We start from the raw sequence: 13,243 nt of genomic DNA on the forward strand, positions 1-13,243 counted from the left end.
GGAAAACATCGTTTTTGCTAAATATGTGGTAATATCGATAGTATCGAGTAAATATCAGTTAATGCCCGTCTCTAATTTCATTTCACACGCAAAATAAAAATGTAATAAAAAGAAATTGATAAAATTCCGGTCGTAAAATGCAACCTACTAGGCCAGGAGCCTAGTTTTTGAATTCAAAAGAAAGTGATTGAACCGCGTAAGAAAAAGCGATTGAGAGAGCGAACGAGAGAGAGTGAGTGGAGTCCTGAACACTTAAGTTGGATCCTGGTTCTGTTAATCCACCCACGATGATGCCTTACAATGTGCGAAGCGCCGGTGGCGGAAGCGTTGGCGGGATTCTTCGCCGTACGGGTCAATTATCCGGACCCGGATCTACGGTTCTGGGAAATGGAATTAGTTCTGGAGTGACAGGGGTCGGAGGATCCGTCACGAATGTGGAAAACCATCGACAAACACCGTTGGAACTCCTCGTTTTTGGTTACGCCTGCAAGATTTTTCGGGACGACGAGAAGGCCCGTGAAATGGACCACGGCAAGCAGCTAATTCCCTGGATGGGCGATGTAAATCTCAAGATAGACAGGTTAATAGTTGGGACTAACCCAAGCAATATTTATTCGAATAATCTGTACGCACACAACTGTAACACATACAAACACAACTACATGCCCATTTTGTGTCCCGTTACGACCTACACTAACCTACACAGGGTCAGTCAAAATACTAGCTTCCTTGAAAAGCTCGTTTCAGAATTTCGTTGTTTTAAAATTTACTAAAATTATTAATGCGACTGTGTTTCCATTATCATTTCTCGTGTATTAAATTCTTAGCAAACACTGATTAATTTTGCTGCATTAAATCATTAGCATAATAGAAGGGACTAAGGATCTTGGACTATCAAAATTTCAAAAGCCATTTTCTTTTTGGTAGTTTTTACTATCAACCCAATTGCATTAGTATTTTGGCTGCAACTGTACTAATAGAGGACATTTGACAAAACTGCGGACACACACACTTTACACCCACATAATCAACACACACAAGCCATTGTAATAACAGCTCTTTTCAGTGCTTCTCGAACTGTACTCTCTATCCATATACAATTTGAAAACTGTAATTTTTTGACCATTTTAAACGTAAACCGATTAACTTTTTAGCCACTGGAGCGGTATGTATATGAACGATCTCTAGCCTTAAATCTTAATCTAATCTGAAACTGCATTATATATATATAACTATATATGTATATTTATATATATATATATACATATCCATATATATATATGTATATTATAAACCGTATGACTATGATTATTGTGTAACTGCGCAAGTGTGTACGAAGCAAATGGGGATTGTTAAGGGCTGAAAGATTCTTAAAAAGCTGGCCCTCAGTTTGTTTCGCCCGCCCCGTTTGCGCAACCTCTGAAATGGTCTTCCTTACTGATAATGCTCCTTTCTCTCCTCTCTGTTTATATTTCTCTGCTTGCTCTCTTTCGGCTCCATAAATACCGTGAATACTGCGACCTTTGAACCCCAGATACGATGTCCGAGGCGCCCTCTGCGATCTGACGCCCCACGAGGCGCCACCAGGTGGATATGGCAATAGATTGGAATACTTGAGCGCCGAGGAACAGCGTGCCGAGCAACTTTGCGAGGAAGAACGCTACCTATTCCTCTACAACAACGAGGAGGAGTTGCGACTGCAACAAGGTGAGTGGCATGATTAACTGGTACTACCAGATCCAGATCTCACGATCCGGCAGGGGTGTCGATATATTCCATCTAGGCTTTAGAGTACAGGAGATGTTATATGGGAGGGTTCCCGAAATCTTATACAGCTATGGACAGCTATGGTTGGAATAGATTTCTGGAAAACGCCATATAACATCTAACTGCAGATTCCTACACCTTTGCAAAAGACAGGGCTGCATTTTTTTTTATAAAAATTTGAAGAAATACTCATAGTTTTTAAATAAGCTATGTTTAGCAAAAAAAAAAAGTGTAAAGTTCTAAACCTCTTTTCAGAGAAGTCAATTATCAGCTTATGTTTTCTTTTATAATATAGATTTAATTTATTTTAAATGGGAAATTTTTCAATATAATCGGAAAGGGTTTACAATTTTATTTTACGTTTAATCAGTTTTCCAACATTTTTATATCTTGATTGACTATGTCGACACCTCTAGTCTTAAAATCCTCAAATTGTGAATTGTATTACAAGTACTACAAGTATCAAGAAACGATCAGTTCCGAAAAAGCAAATCGAACCAAATTGATTCCAATTAATATGAAAAAACCAAAACCAACCATCGATAAAGAAAACACCGACATCACCCTAGATATTTCCAGAGAGAGTCCTTTTTGGAGCAGGTAAATACGCAATCCTCACCACCTGACAGATTAAATCGTTTATTTCAGGTTAACTTTCTGGAGCGTCCAGCTTCTTGTGTGTGTAATCAGGATAAAAAACAACCCACGGAAAATTCCCAGTGAAACCAAATAGCCCCTACTTACCTATGTATCTCTTCATTGATCTCTGTCTCTCTCGTGCGTTCGCCTCACCTCGAATACGTTTTTCTCGCTCTGACTCGAATTAGTTAATGGCCTTACTTCTCAGCCTATACTAAAGTCGCGCCATTTTTTGTGTTCTCTACTCTTATTTTGGCCCAACCGCGCGGATCCTACAGAGGAGGACCTCAAGCGGCTGCAACAGGAGACCTCCGGCGGCAACTATAGCCAGGTGGGCTTCCAGTACGATGGCCAATCGTCGGCCTCGGCTTCCCTTAGCGGGTCTTCCATGGCGCCCTCCCAACTTTCCCCGGCCTCCGAGGAAAGCGAGCTGCCCTTCGTTCTACCGAACACCCTGATGATGGCACCTCCACTGGGAATGCAACTGGTGAGTGCAAATTTAGGTTTCAGTCGGAGCGATTAACCAGAAGTACATACTTAAATTGCAGCCAGAGACGATGAAGCAGCACGCCATCATCGAGAAGACGGCTCGCTTCATTTCCACCCAGGGCGCCCAGATGGAGATCCTGATTAAGGCGAAACAGGCCAACAACGCTCAGTTCGACTTCCTAACCCAGGGTGGTCAGTTGCAGCCCTACTACCGCCATCTCTTAGCCGCAATCAAGGCGGCCAAGTTTCCGCCCGCTCCTGAGAGTTCGCTGGATCAGCAGAATCCCGACGCAGATTCACATTCAACTGACTTTCACGAGGATGGCGGGGGGAGAGGAGGAACCCGAGCCATGTTGTCATCACTGTGCCCACCATTAAGTACAAACCCTCGGCCAACTGCGCTTACACCCAGTTGATCAGCAAGATCAAGGGTGTGCCCCTGCAAGCGGTCCTGCTGGAGGATGAGTCCAGTAACCCTGGCGGAAACTCCCAACACTCGGGTGGCACGGCCTCACCGACGCCCAGCTGCCGATCGGAAGGTCACAACAGCCAAGGCGGGGAGTTCACGCCTGTGCTGCTCCAGTACAACGGAAGTACCTTCACCCACGAGGAGGAGACGACACCCCAGGAGCAGCCGGACGTGAGCGAGGGCAATAGTGGCGAGCCGCCGCAAGTGGAGCTGCTGAAAAACACAAGTGCTTTGGCCTTGGCACAGAACTACAGTTCCGAAAGCGAGGAGGAGGAGCAAGTGCAGCCGGAGAAGGAGCCCGAAAAGGTGGGTAAATTCATGAGCACAAATACAGTTATATTTTATGCTGGTCTACTTCGCAGACACCCGTACTGACGTTCCCCGTTCCGGAGGAGAGTCTCCGGCACATAATAGATAAGACGGCAACGTACGTAATTAAGAATGGGCGCCAGTTCGAGGAGACCCTGCGGACGAAGAGCGTGGATCGTTTTAGTTTCCTGATGCCGGCCAACGAGTTCTATGCGTACTACCTGTACAAAGTGACTGGCGATGTGGATGCGGCTTCGAAGGAGGAAAAGACACGCAAAGCGGCCGCCGTAGCTGCCGCCTTGATGTCAAAGAAGGGTCTCAGTTTTGGCGGGACGGCAGCATCCGCGGCTGGGAACCCTCTGGACAAGGGTAGGTCTACAAATCGGGACCCTTGCCAGTACATATTTAGATAACACTTCTCTTTTAGCCCCTGTAAGTTTCTGCATTCGCGCTCGGGATGAGCATGGTCCATTGCAACCCACTCTTCCGCAGGAGACCAGCGACGAGGAGGCCAGTTCGGTTGGCGGTGCGGAACAAGTGCGTCCTGGCATGCCAGACAGTGTGCAGCGAGCCATTAAGCAGGTGGAGACACAGTTGTTGGCCAGGACGAGCGGCCAGAAGGCAGGCGGCAGTTGCTCTTCTTCGCCACAAAAAGAACAGCGCCAAGGTAAGATCGATTGGTAACCATTATAACTTGCCTTATATTGATAGTTCGTCTTGCAGCTGAGGAACGAGTAAAGGACAAACTGGCACAGATTGCCCGTGATAAGCTGAACGGAATGATTTCCCGGGAAAAGCAGTTGCAATTGGAGCGAAAGCGCAAGGCAATGGCATTTTTAAATCAGATAAAAGGTGGGTCTTTCATACTTTGTGTCTATTTTCGAAATTAGTTTCATTCATTTTCTGTAGGCGAGGGTGCCACTGTGGGTCCGACGATGGCCGGTGCTGCTGTGAATCCTGAGCCTGCATCAGGAGCTTCTCAATCGGCGTCCGCCGATAGTGACAATGAGTCCAACGAATCTGTGCGCTCAATACCAATCACCTACTTTGGCCCGGACGACGATGAAGAAGGAGACCAGAAGCCTGAGGTAAGAAATGCAAGGAGAACGCAGGAGGACGGCGAGGAGGATGAAGACGATGATGATGAGGATGGAGGGGATTTGGAAAAGTACAATCTGCTAAACGATGATAGCACAAACACCTTCACCAGCAAACCAGTGCTTCCTCCGGCGGCTCCTCCTCCACCTCCTCCTGCTGCCGTTCTCCTTTCCGACGATGACGACGTCCAGGTAGTGGCGACATCCTCATCACGATCCTCCAGCTCGCGCCACTGCAAACCCCACCGCCGGAGCAGAAGTCGCAGTCGAAATGGCAGAAGCAAAAGCAGTCCCAGCAGTGCTTCCAGTCGCGAATCTTCCCACCGACGGCGGCAGAAGAGCAGTAAATCCTCAAGGGAGCCATCATCGTTACCGGCCAGAAAATCACAGCAGCCCGCGCAGAGTAGAAAAAGCCACAAGAAGAGAAGACGGAGCAAGAGCAAAAGCCTGTCCAAAAGCATCCGGCGAAGTAGATCGCGGAGCTACTCCAGCAGTAGAGATGCCGAACATCGGCGTCAGCAGTCGCGTCATCGTTCGCCCACCAAGAAGAGCCATAAGCGGCACAAGCGTCGCCGGCGCAGCAGCTCCCTCCGATGATCCACCTGGTACCCCTCATCCACTTCTACATTTCAAAGTTTTTCCTAGTTCACAAGTTGTATCAAATAAAGCACCAACGTATTTTTGTAAACAAGCGGTTTGGTTCCCCGACAAGAGTAACAATGAGATTGCCTGGGGGATTCACTTCCGCGAAGTGTGAATCCCTCAGTCTTTTTGATTTCCAAAGTCGACTAGATGACGCCCTGAATGCTGTGATTTAATGTAATCAATATTTATGTGATGCCAAACTTCTATACTTGAAACTCCACTATACATACATATTTCGTACGATTTATAGAAGTTTGACAGTTTAATTTGTTATCCGGTTATGGTCAACGATTGTACGTTTATGTCGCTCATGTATATCAAAACATTATGTAAACCAAATTGTACTACCTACGTTCCTGAGATCTTCTAAGTCGGAGCATATGCACAGTATACCTTAACTTTTCGGAGGTCTGGCATAAAACCCGGCCAGCAGTGAGCTCATCGATTTAGTGTGCTTTTGTTGGCCAAGCTTCGACGATGTTGCTCCACTGGAAGTGTGTTCTGCTGATCGGCGGTTGCTGCCTGGTTTCGATAATCTCAGCGCAGATTCATATAAGTGAGTACCAAGCCCTCTTCGGAACACTCCCCCGTTTAATAAGTTTTAAAATCTTCAGCGCCCCGGGAATGCCCGGAAAACGAGACTTTCCTGGCCTGCGGTCCCAGTTGCCAAACGGAGTGCGCCACTCTCGGAAAACCTTGCCTGGTCCGCCACTTCCGATGTCCTGATGGATGCTACTGCAACAAGGGATTCGCTAGGGACTCCGGGGGCAGGTGCATTTCCCTTAACAAGTGCAAACAAATCGGTTACGGGGAGTAATGCGGTTGTCAAGAAATTTATAATTAAAATCAGCTGAATCGACGGACTATGAGAAGCAGTAAAACTCAATGGGTTGATCGCGGCTTTGTTTATGGCAATGATAATGAACGTGACTTGTGCTAAAAAAAAACCGGAAACTATAAATAAGATACATCTGGTTTGGACTTTGAACTTTGTATTCGGTTTTATCAAGATGAAAGCTAAAACAGGAACCACCAAAGGTGAAAAAACTTAATGTTATTAATTTTATATTTTGATTTATTAGTCAAAATTGTGTTTCAATATTCTATTTTTTGGCTTTTGTTTTTAAGCTTGGTTATTGCGAGGCAAGAGAGTCAGATCGAAAAGAAGATAACATTTTCAATGGACTTTTGCAATGCAGTGCAGTGATTCGTAAAATACCTAAATACGTTCATTTATGAAGAAATTGAAAAGAAGAAGAAAAAGAAGAATACTAACGCTTAGGACATTCATCATAAGCAAACCTAAAGGTTAGTTCTCAGCCTATTTTGTATATCTAGCCTGGGTGTTATCAACAACTATAAAGTTGAGGGGCATTTTTAATTGAGAAAATGGGAAACCGAGTTAAAATATTAACGTCGAGTGTGAGCTTAAATCTAACACTGGACTTGCAACAAATCGTGTTACAAGGATAAAAGGGGAGACGAAGGGAGGGGGTCGAGAATACCAAGGAGCAGGCATATCAAATCTCGTTACCTAAGCCGCGTACGGGAATCGAGCTGCCGAAGACAACAAGCTGAATGCAAAATGTAAATGTTTGCCGTCATCGAGTCGAAAACGTTGGCGGGCAGGGCCCCCGAACCAAACGTTAATAAACTCCCCAAGTGGAAAAGGGGGGTGGCGATGGGATGCGGGATGTGGTAGGGAGCGAGCGGGAGGGCCCGCCCCGCCCGTTTTCCATGAGCAAACATTCGAGTCTACCGTGGCATCATGCCCCTTTTCATCCACTCTATCCAACCACATGGGAAAAATTAATGGTTTACTGGTAAATTCCTAAAGAGAATAAATCAATGGTGTCAACAAGTTTACCATTAAAAAAAAAAGAAAACGCAGCTTACCTCTATTATAAATAAATTTAGCCGAGCTTTAGTCCAGCCATGTTTTCTGCAAAATCCTTTTTATAGGGTATTAGAAAGTTGGAAAGGTGTTATTTCGGCTAGGAATTTGCAATACAAACACGTGTGTGTCACTCTGCGTCGTCCTCCCACGAATCCAACACTTTTTGTTTGTCAAAGACGCTGAGAAATATTCCTCAAATTCATTGAATTCCGCACCAAGGGAAAAAAGTGGTGAAAAGCGCCTGCTGTGCGGACCTGCGGAAATTCAAACGGAATCAAAGTGAAAAGTTCGGCAAAAAATCATCGACACACGCGACGGGTGTATGAATACATCCCCTGCATTTCTTTTTCCAACTCCTGTGCGGGATATCGACGGCAACAAAAATAGCACAACGACTGTCAGTCAATCTTCGAGTGTTTGAAAGGATGTGGAGAAAAGTGAATCGAAGTGTGCGTTTCAACAAAAAAAAAAAAAAAAAAGGAAAGAGTTTCCCTTTGCCAATTCAGGGGCCCAAGAACCAAGGTAAAAGCAAACAAACACCGGAAAAGAAAAACAAACCCACGAGCAAACAGAGCACGAATAATTTGACTTTATCTAACCGCCAGTCAACCAATTCGCATTACCAACAAAATAGTGAAAAGGATACCTTTTCCACTTCTCATATATTTTCTCTTATCAGTGAGTCTTATCGCAACAAGATGAAAAGTAGCTTTCCTTCGTTCTATTACGGCTTGAATCCAACTTGAAGATAAAGGATCATTTAAATTATAAACAGTTTGTTTATTAAATTATTGCCGTTGTTATCAGTTTATATTTAGTAATGCTTCTTGAGCGTGCGGATTCGAAGCGATGAAATCTAAATTCTACATTCTATTTGAAATTCTATATTCTTATATAAAAATATAGAATCGCACACTCGTCAACCGTTCGATTCCCTCCCCAAAAATCTAAATGCCATTATAGAATTATGTTTGGTTGCTTTTTTGGGATGCTGCGGCTGACAAAAGTTTTGTTTGCGGTTTGTTTTAGTTATTATATTTCTTTCGCCACTGTTTTGTCGTTTGTCTCCTGTGGAGCACAAAAGTGGTTAAGGGGGTCTGAACGCTGAAGTTTCACCCCACCACTGTCGACGCAGAAAAGTTTTGTCTAGTTGTCGATGAACCTGAATTTCGCTGCATTTCTCATTTATATTTGCGGTTTGCACTCGATTTCTGCCACCCGAACAACGACGAGTGGTTATGTGGGGGTGTTGAAGGGTTAAGAGTTTTGTCGCACCTCCAGCAGTAATCGATTTATCCCCAGTTTTGTGGGGAAAACTCTCTTCAAATTCGGCTGGCTTTTGTAAGAGTTGAATTTAAAAATGTTTCGATTATACTTTTCTCTAGTTTTATTCATACGAAACAATGATTGGATTTGAATTCCCCTTAATTCGATCCAATATCGTAAGTGGTCGTACACCTACACCATTATTACCTGTTTCCTTCACTTCGGGTCAAAGGGCAGGCCGAGTGGCACACATCATCACTTGGATCCTGGCTTAAGGCTTCAAGCTGCCAGGACAGGGAAACCATATGGAGTTGCTCGAAGATTCGCAAAGAGTGGCCTTAATTTGTGGCGCCGGCAACGCTTGATATGAAATGAATTATTTGCATTAAAGAGGAGCAGAAACACACATGACTGCATCCAGGCACTAAATGAAACAATGCATATACTGTATGTGTTTACGTTTGGGTTTGTGTGCACGGCAATATAATATCTTTATTAGCAGCCTCGTCCTTATTATCATTCGCTAAACGCATCACACACACATGGGCGAACGGCGGGGCGGAAACGGAAACGTTGGCAAAGCAATTGGCAAATGGCCTCCGCTTAATGTGGCGCCCCTGCCGCGCCCTTTGACCCCTCCTCTATTGGCAGCTGCAATGAGCTGGTCGCCAAACATCCGCTGCAGCTTGCTACCCACTTTCGCACCCATTTTTCGCATATTTTTGCTTCTGCGTATCTACTGGACCACAATTCGAAATTCCACAATTGGCCCCTAAAATAGGATTAATTAATTGCTACCATAATTGATAAAAGATCAAAGTCTGTATTTGCATAACCAAGCAAATAAATGGTCTTCAAGAAATTGATGCACAACCTAAGTTTGGATTACCAATTTAGTTTCTTCAGCAAATGATAAGCAATACCTTTGATTGTATTGAAATTTTTGAATTTTTTTTAATAAAAAAAGGAAGTTTTTTTAATGAATTATTCTATCCTGAAACATCTGAGATATATCCGTGCGCATCGCGACTCAACCTTGTTCAAATTTCAGAAACGCCAGCTGATTGCAGCCAACTAATGCTGCCCGCCCCTTCGTTCTGCCGGCTGTGGGACGCCCTCTGCCACGCCCACAAGCAAAGCAGAGGGCGGCAATTAATTGCGTCCATTTTTTAGGAATCCCTGCCACGCGCTTCATTTCAATTTACACTGCGTTTCAGTTTCGACCTCACTCCTTGCCCACTTTTGCTCCGTTAGCTACAATTTTCGGTATTATTTTTAACCGAAAATTTGCAGTGCCAGGCACCCTATGCTCACCCTATGCCACGTCCCCTCCCCCCTTCCGAAGTTGTTTATTGCACTTGCAACTTCCGCAACAAACGAAGATAAATTGTTACTTTCTTGCTGGCTCCCTTCCCTTGTTTTTAGCCGTTGTCGGGTTTTTCTTTGGCTGCGCTCTCTGCAAGTGTTGCCCTTTTTTCTACCTCGTGCAGTGGGAGGTTTACAGGTTTCAAAAAGGTTCTTATTGATAGAGGCAAAGATTTGATATAGAACAAATATGCCTTAACCTTTAAGTCTATCAGATTGGCTGACAATCAAAAAAAATGTACATTGTGTTGGATTGTTATCACGGTGACCATATTAAATAATCGCCTTTACTCGTCCGCACTTGTGTTCTGGGTAAGAGCGGTGTTGAGCTTATGTGTCACGTGCCGCTGAATAATAATCCTTTAAAAGACGAATAATACCCCCCTTGTCCACGATCGCGCTTGATTACATTCCCATCATTTGCCTAAGCCTCAAGCAATTATTAATCACCCAATTTAGATTGAAAACACAAACGCCATCAGATGGGCTTATTATTAGCACAAATACGTGTATGAACAGTGTGTCGAACTGTTTTAAACGAACTGTTTTAAACGATTTCAGCCAGGCTGCCCCCCTCACTTTGGTCAGCAGCCAAATGCTGAAAACACACCTTTAGAAAATGCTTGATAAGTTCTCGACTTCCAGCTACCGAACTGTACGAATCGGTTTGAAAGCTTTGGCCTAATTAAAACGATTTTCTGATTGTCAAGGGGAAAAGGTCTGGGGTTACTTGTTCGTTTATGGCATGTTTCGAACACTTGGAAAAACTCTAAAAGGTTCGGCCAACGAAATCGGTCTTGAAAGATTTCCAAGGAAAAACTTAGTGACAAATACACAGTTAGATTTTTGATTTAGATTGAATGTATAGTTATTATGAATCATATTGTTACCTTTAGGTTTTATTTGGCTTTTCTTTGAGTGCCTTTGAATAGGTGAATAATACACAATTCCGTTTCTTTGGTTGTTTACCCCGTCTGATAACCGAAAACACGAAATGGGCGGGAGGGTCTTTGTGGGCGCCGTAATCTCAGGCATTGAACCCCGTTGCCCTCTGCTAATCGGCAGATAATGGCTGTTCGCCGTACCCACACTTACACTGGGTAGATTAGAACTCTCAAGCTACGAGCTACGAGCTCCAGCTCCCTGGATTTTCTGGCCAGTCGCTGCGAGAATGTCGAGCTGGTCGCTTTCTCCGCTGTTTTTGTTCCTGGCCATCCACGCCGTTCGTGGATCTTTGGACCTGCCCAGCTCCTTGGATCCCGCGCTGCTCGGAAATGTGGATGTGGACCAGCTGAGGAATAACTACCTGCCGCAGGGCTTGCAGAACACCAACGTCAGTCTGGAGGACTTCGAGAAGCTCCTGGAGTCGAAGTGCCAAAAGGCCAACGAGCATTTGCCGGCGGGATCGGTTAATGCCTCCGCCCTAAGCCACTCCCTCCAGCAGGCGGCTTTCAAGTTCAACGAATGCCTTTCCGGCTTGGCCAATATCACCGAGATCAAGGTTGAGATCGCCGAGGCCAGTCCCAAGGGAGACCTGGACGTGGTGTTCGAGAAGTACTGCCTCAGGATGCCGCAGGCCAAGGCCTGTTTGAAGGACCTGAACGACGCCTTCCTGCCCTGCCTCACGCCGGACGAGAAGGTCCACAACGGGGTGCTGCAGAGGATTGCGGACAAGCTGCTTGAGTTCATCTGCTACAAGAACGGGGACCAGATCGCCCTCTTCATTGCGGAGCAAGGCCCCGAGTGCCTGGAACAGAGTCGCGACGGCATCGCCGAGTGCCTGAAGACCAACTTTGGCGGCTACCTGCCCAAGGACTTCAGCACGGAGTGGAACCTGCCGCAGCTGGTCCTGGGTCCCAAGCAGTGCGTCGACCTGTACAATTTCGAGACCTGCACGGTGAGCCTGCTGGAGAAGTGCGAGGTGATCACGCCGAGCAACATTGTGGAGTCGATGTTCCGGTACGTGAGGCGGGAGACCTCCTGCCAGCCGCACATCGACAGGGTCAACAAGCAGCAGCACCGGAGAGCCCTGCCCTTGGTGGCAGGCGGGTCCGAATCTGAGTCCGGATCCGGATCATCCCCATCCTCATCTCTGCTTCTCACCTGGACCACCGCGAGCCTGCTAATGGGCACTTTGCTCACCCGACGGGTCTAGCTCTCTGCGCCGTCTCTCTCTCTCTTTTCAATTTCATAATTATGTTTAATAAACTTTGCAAAGTCGGACGAGGAGTCTCTGGAACGGATGGACTGCCGGCCGGCGTAAGCCGCTTAACGGATTCCCTTTTCAACTGTGGGAAAACCAAACGCCAAATGGGCAGGCGGGTTGCGGGTGGCGGGTTGCGGGCCACGAAAAAATGGGGTTACGGAAGCGGGGGCTCAAAGTGTTAAGCTGCATAAACACAAGCCTGAAATATGAACGGAGACTGCGGGTCAGCGCCGGTGCACTGCGCGAGAAAAGCACCGACTTTTGGACAAAATTCGAAAGCAGTGACTAGTTGAGCGCGACTCGAAAGGCAGTCCTTTCCAGGATTTCAAAGAAAGTACGTGCTTTTCTGGGGGTACTTTGACCGAAGCTAGAAGGTTTTGTGGAACTTGGTTTTTTGTTCAGTGCACTCGCTCCATATTGCAGCCGCTTATCAGGCAGCAGCAGCTACGAAGCTATAGCTACAGAGACCGAAACTGGATTATAGAGAGCAACACAATCCGAGTCCGAGTCCGAGTCCGGAGCAAAAGCTAAAGCCGCGTTTCTGAAGGGTCACACCGAGCACTCTTCTTATCACCAGAAACAAAGACAAAGGGACGGTTGGCTGGAGGAACTGGAGGGGCTGGAGAAAGGGAAAGAAAGTGGGGGAAATGAAGACTCCGCTTGCAAATGGAGCCAGCGAAGACGACAGCTGCAGAGGTTCAACTCAGTTTTGAGCGTGCCAACGAGATAAGCAAATTGATTTACCACCCAAAAGTCGCAACCAAATGCTGTCTTGTTCCCAAGTTTTTTTCCGCTTTTTTCTGGCCTCCTGCGCCTTTCGCCAGCCTTTTTCTTTGACTCCTCCCACGCCGAAGTCATAAAATCTAAAATAAGACAATCGTTACTAGACTTCTAGCCACGGGCCACTTCAATAAATTTTTAATGAGCCCAAAAAAGTTGAAAAATGAGCCAATTTGAATAAAAAAGAGCCAAATTTGTATTTATTATTTATTTTGATGTTTTTTTGAGTCACAACAATAACCGCCAAATTTATAAACACATGTGAAAGTTACCATACCAATATACTTGTTTAGAGCTACCATACCAGCGTAAAA

General features: G+C 45.6%; 3 protein-coding genes across 3 annotated transcripts; all 3 read left to right on the forward strand.

Annotated features, from left to right (window-relative positions):
* Positions 1 to 59: 59 nt before the first annotated feature.
* On the forward strand, positions 60 to 5,458 carry LOC108097037 (protein suppressor of white apricot). Its single transcript, XM_017199059.2, is given in 10 exon segments — positions 60 to 580; positions 1,535 to 1,707; positions 2,685 to 2,893; positions 2,955 to 3,216; positions 3,219 to 3,670; positions 3,727 to 4,042; positions 4,101 to 4,105; positions 4,166 to 4,340; positions 4,397 to 4,525; positions 4,583 to 5,458. Coding segments are annotated over 10 exon segments (2,799 nt in total). The 5' UTR covers positions 60 to 287; the 3' UTR covers positions 5,368 to 5,458.
* A 100-nt stretch (positions 5,459 to 5,558) lies between these two features.
* Positions 5,559 to 6,281, forward strand: LOC108097054 (venom peptide CtAPI). The gene is made up of 2 exons (XM_017199090.2): positions 5,559 to 5,971; positions 6,030 to 6,281. The coding sequence occupies exons 1-2, from the start codon at positions 5,893 to 5,895 to the stop codon at positions 6,230 to 6,232; spliced, it is 282 nt and encodes a 93-aa protein (XP_017054579.1). The 5' UTR covers positions 5,559 to 5,892; the 3' UTR covers positions 6,233 to 6,281.
* Positions 6,282 to 11,082: 4,801 nt separating this feature from the next.
* LOC108097048 (27 kDa hemolymph protein) lies at positions 11,083 to 12,215 on the forward strand. The gene has a single exon (XM_017199082.2). It carries the CDS (start codon positions 11,115 to 11,117, stop codon positions 12,096 to 12,098), a length of 984 nt encoding a protein of 327 aa, XP_017054571.1. The 5' UTR covers positions 11,083 to 11,114; the 3' UTR covers positions 12,099 to 12,215.
* The last annotated feature ends 1,028 nt before the right edge of the window (positions 12,216 to 13,243 follow it).

Source organism: Drosophila ficusphila, unplaced genomic scaffold (genome assembly GCF_018152265.1).
Source record: "Drosophila ficusphila isolate 14025-0441.05 unplaced genomic scaffold, ASM1815226v1 contig_198, whole genome shotgun sequence".
Classification (NCBI taxonomy): Eukaryota; Metazoa; Arthropoda; class Insecta; order Diptera; family Drosophilidae; genus Drosophila; species Drosophila ficusphila.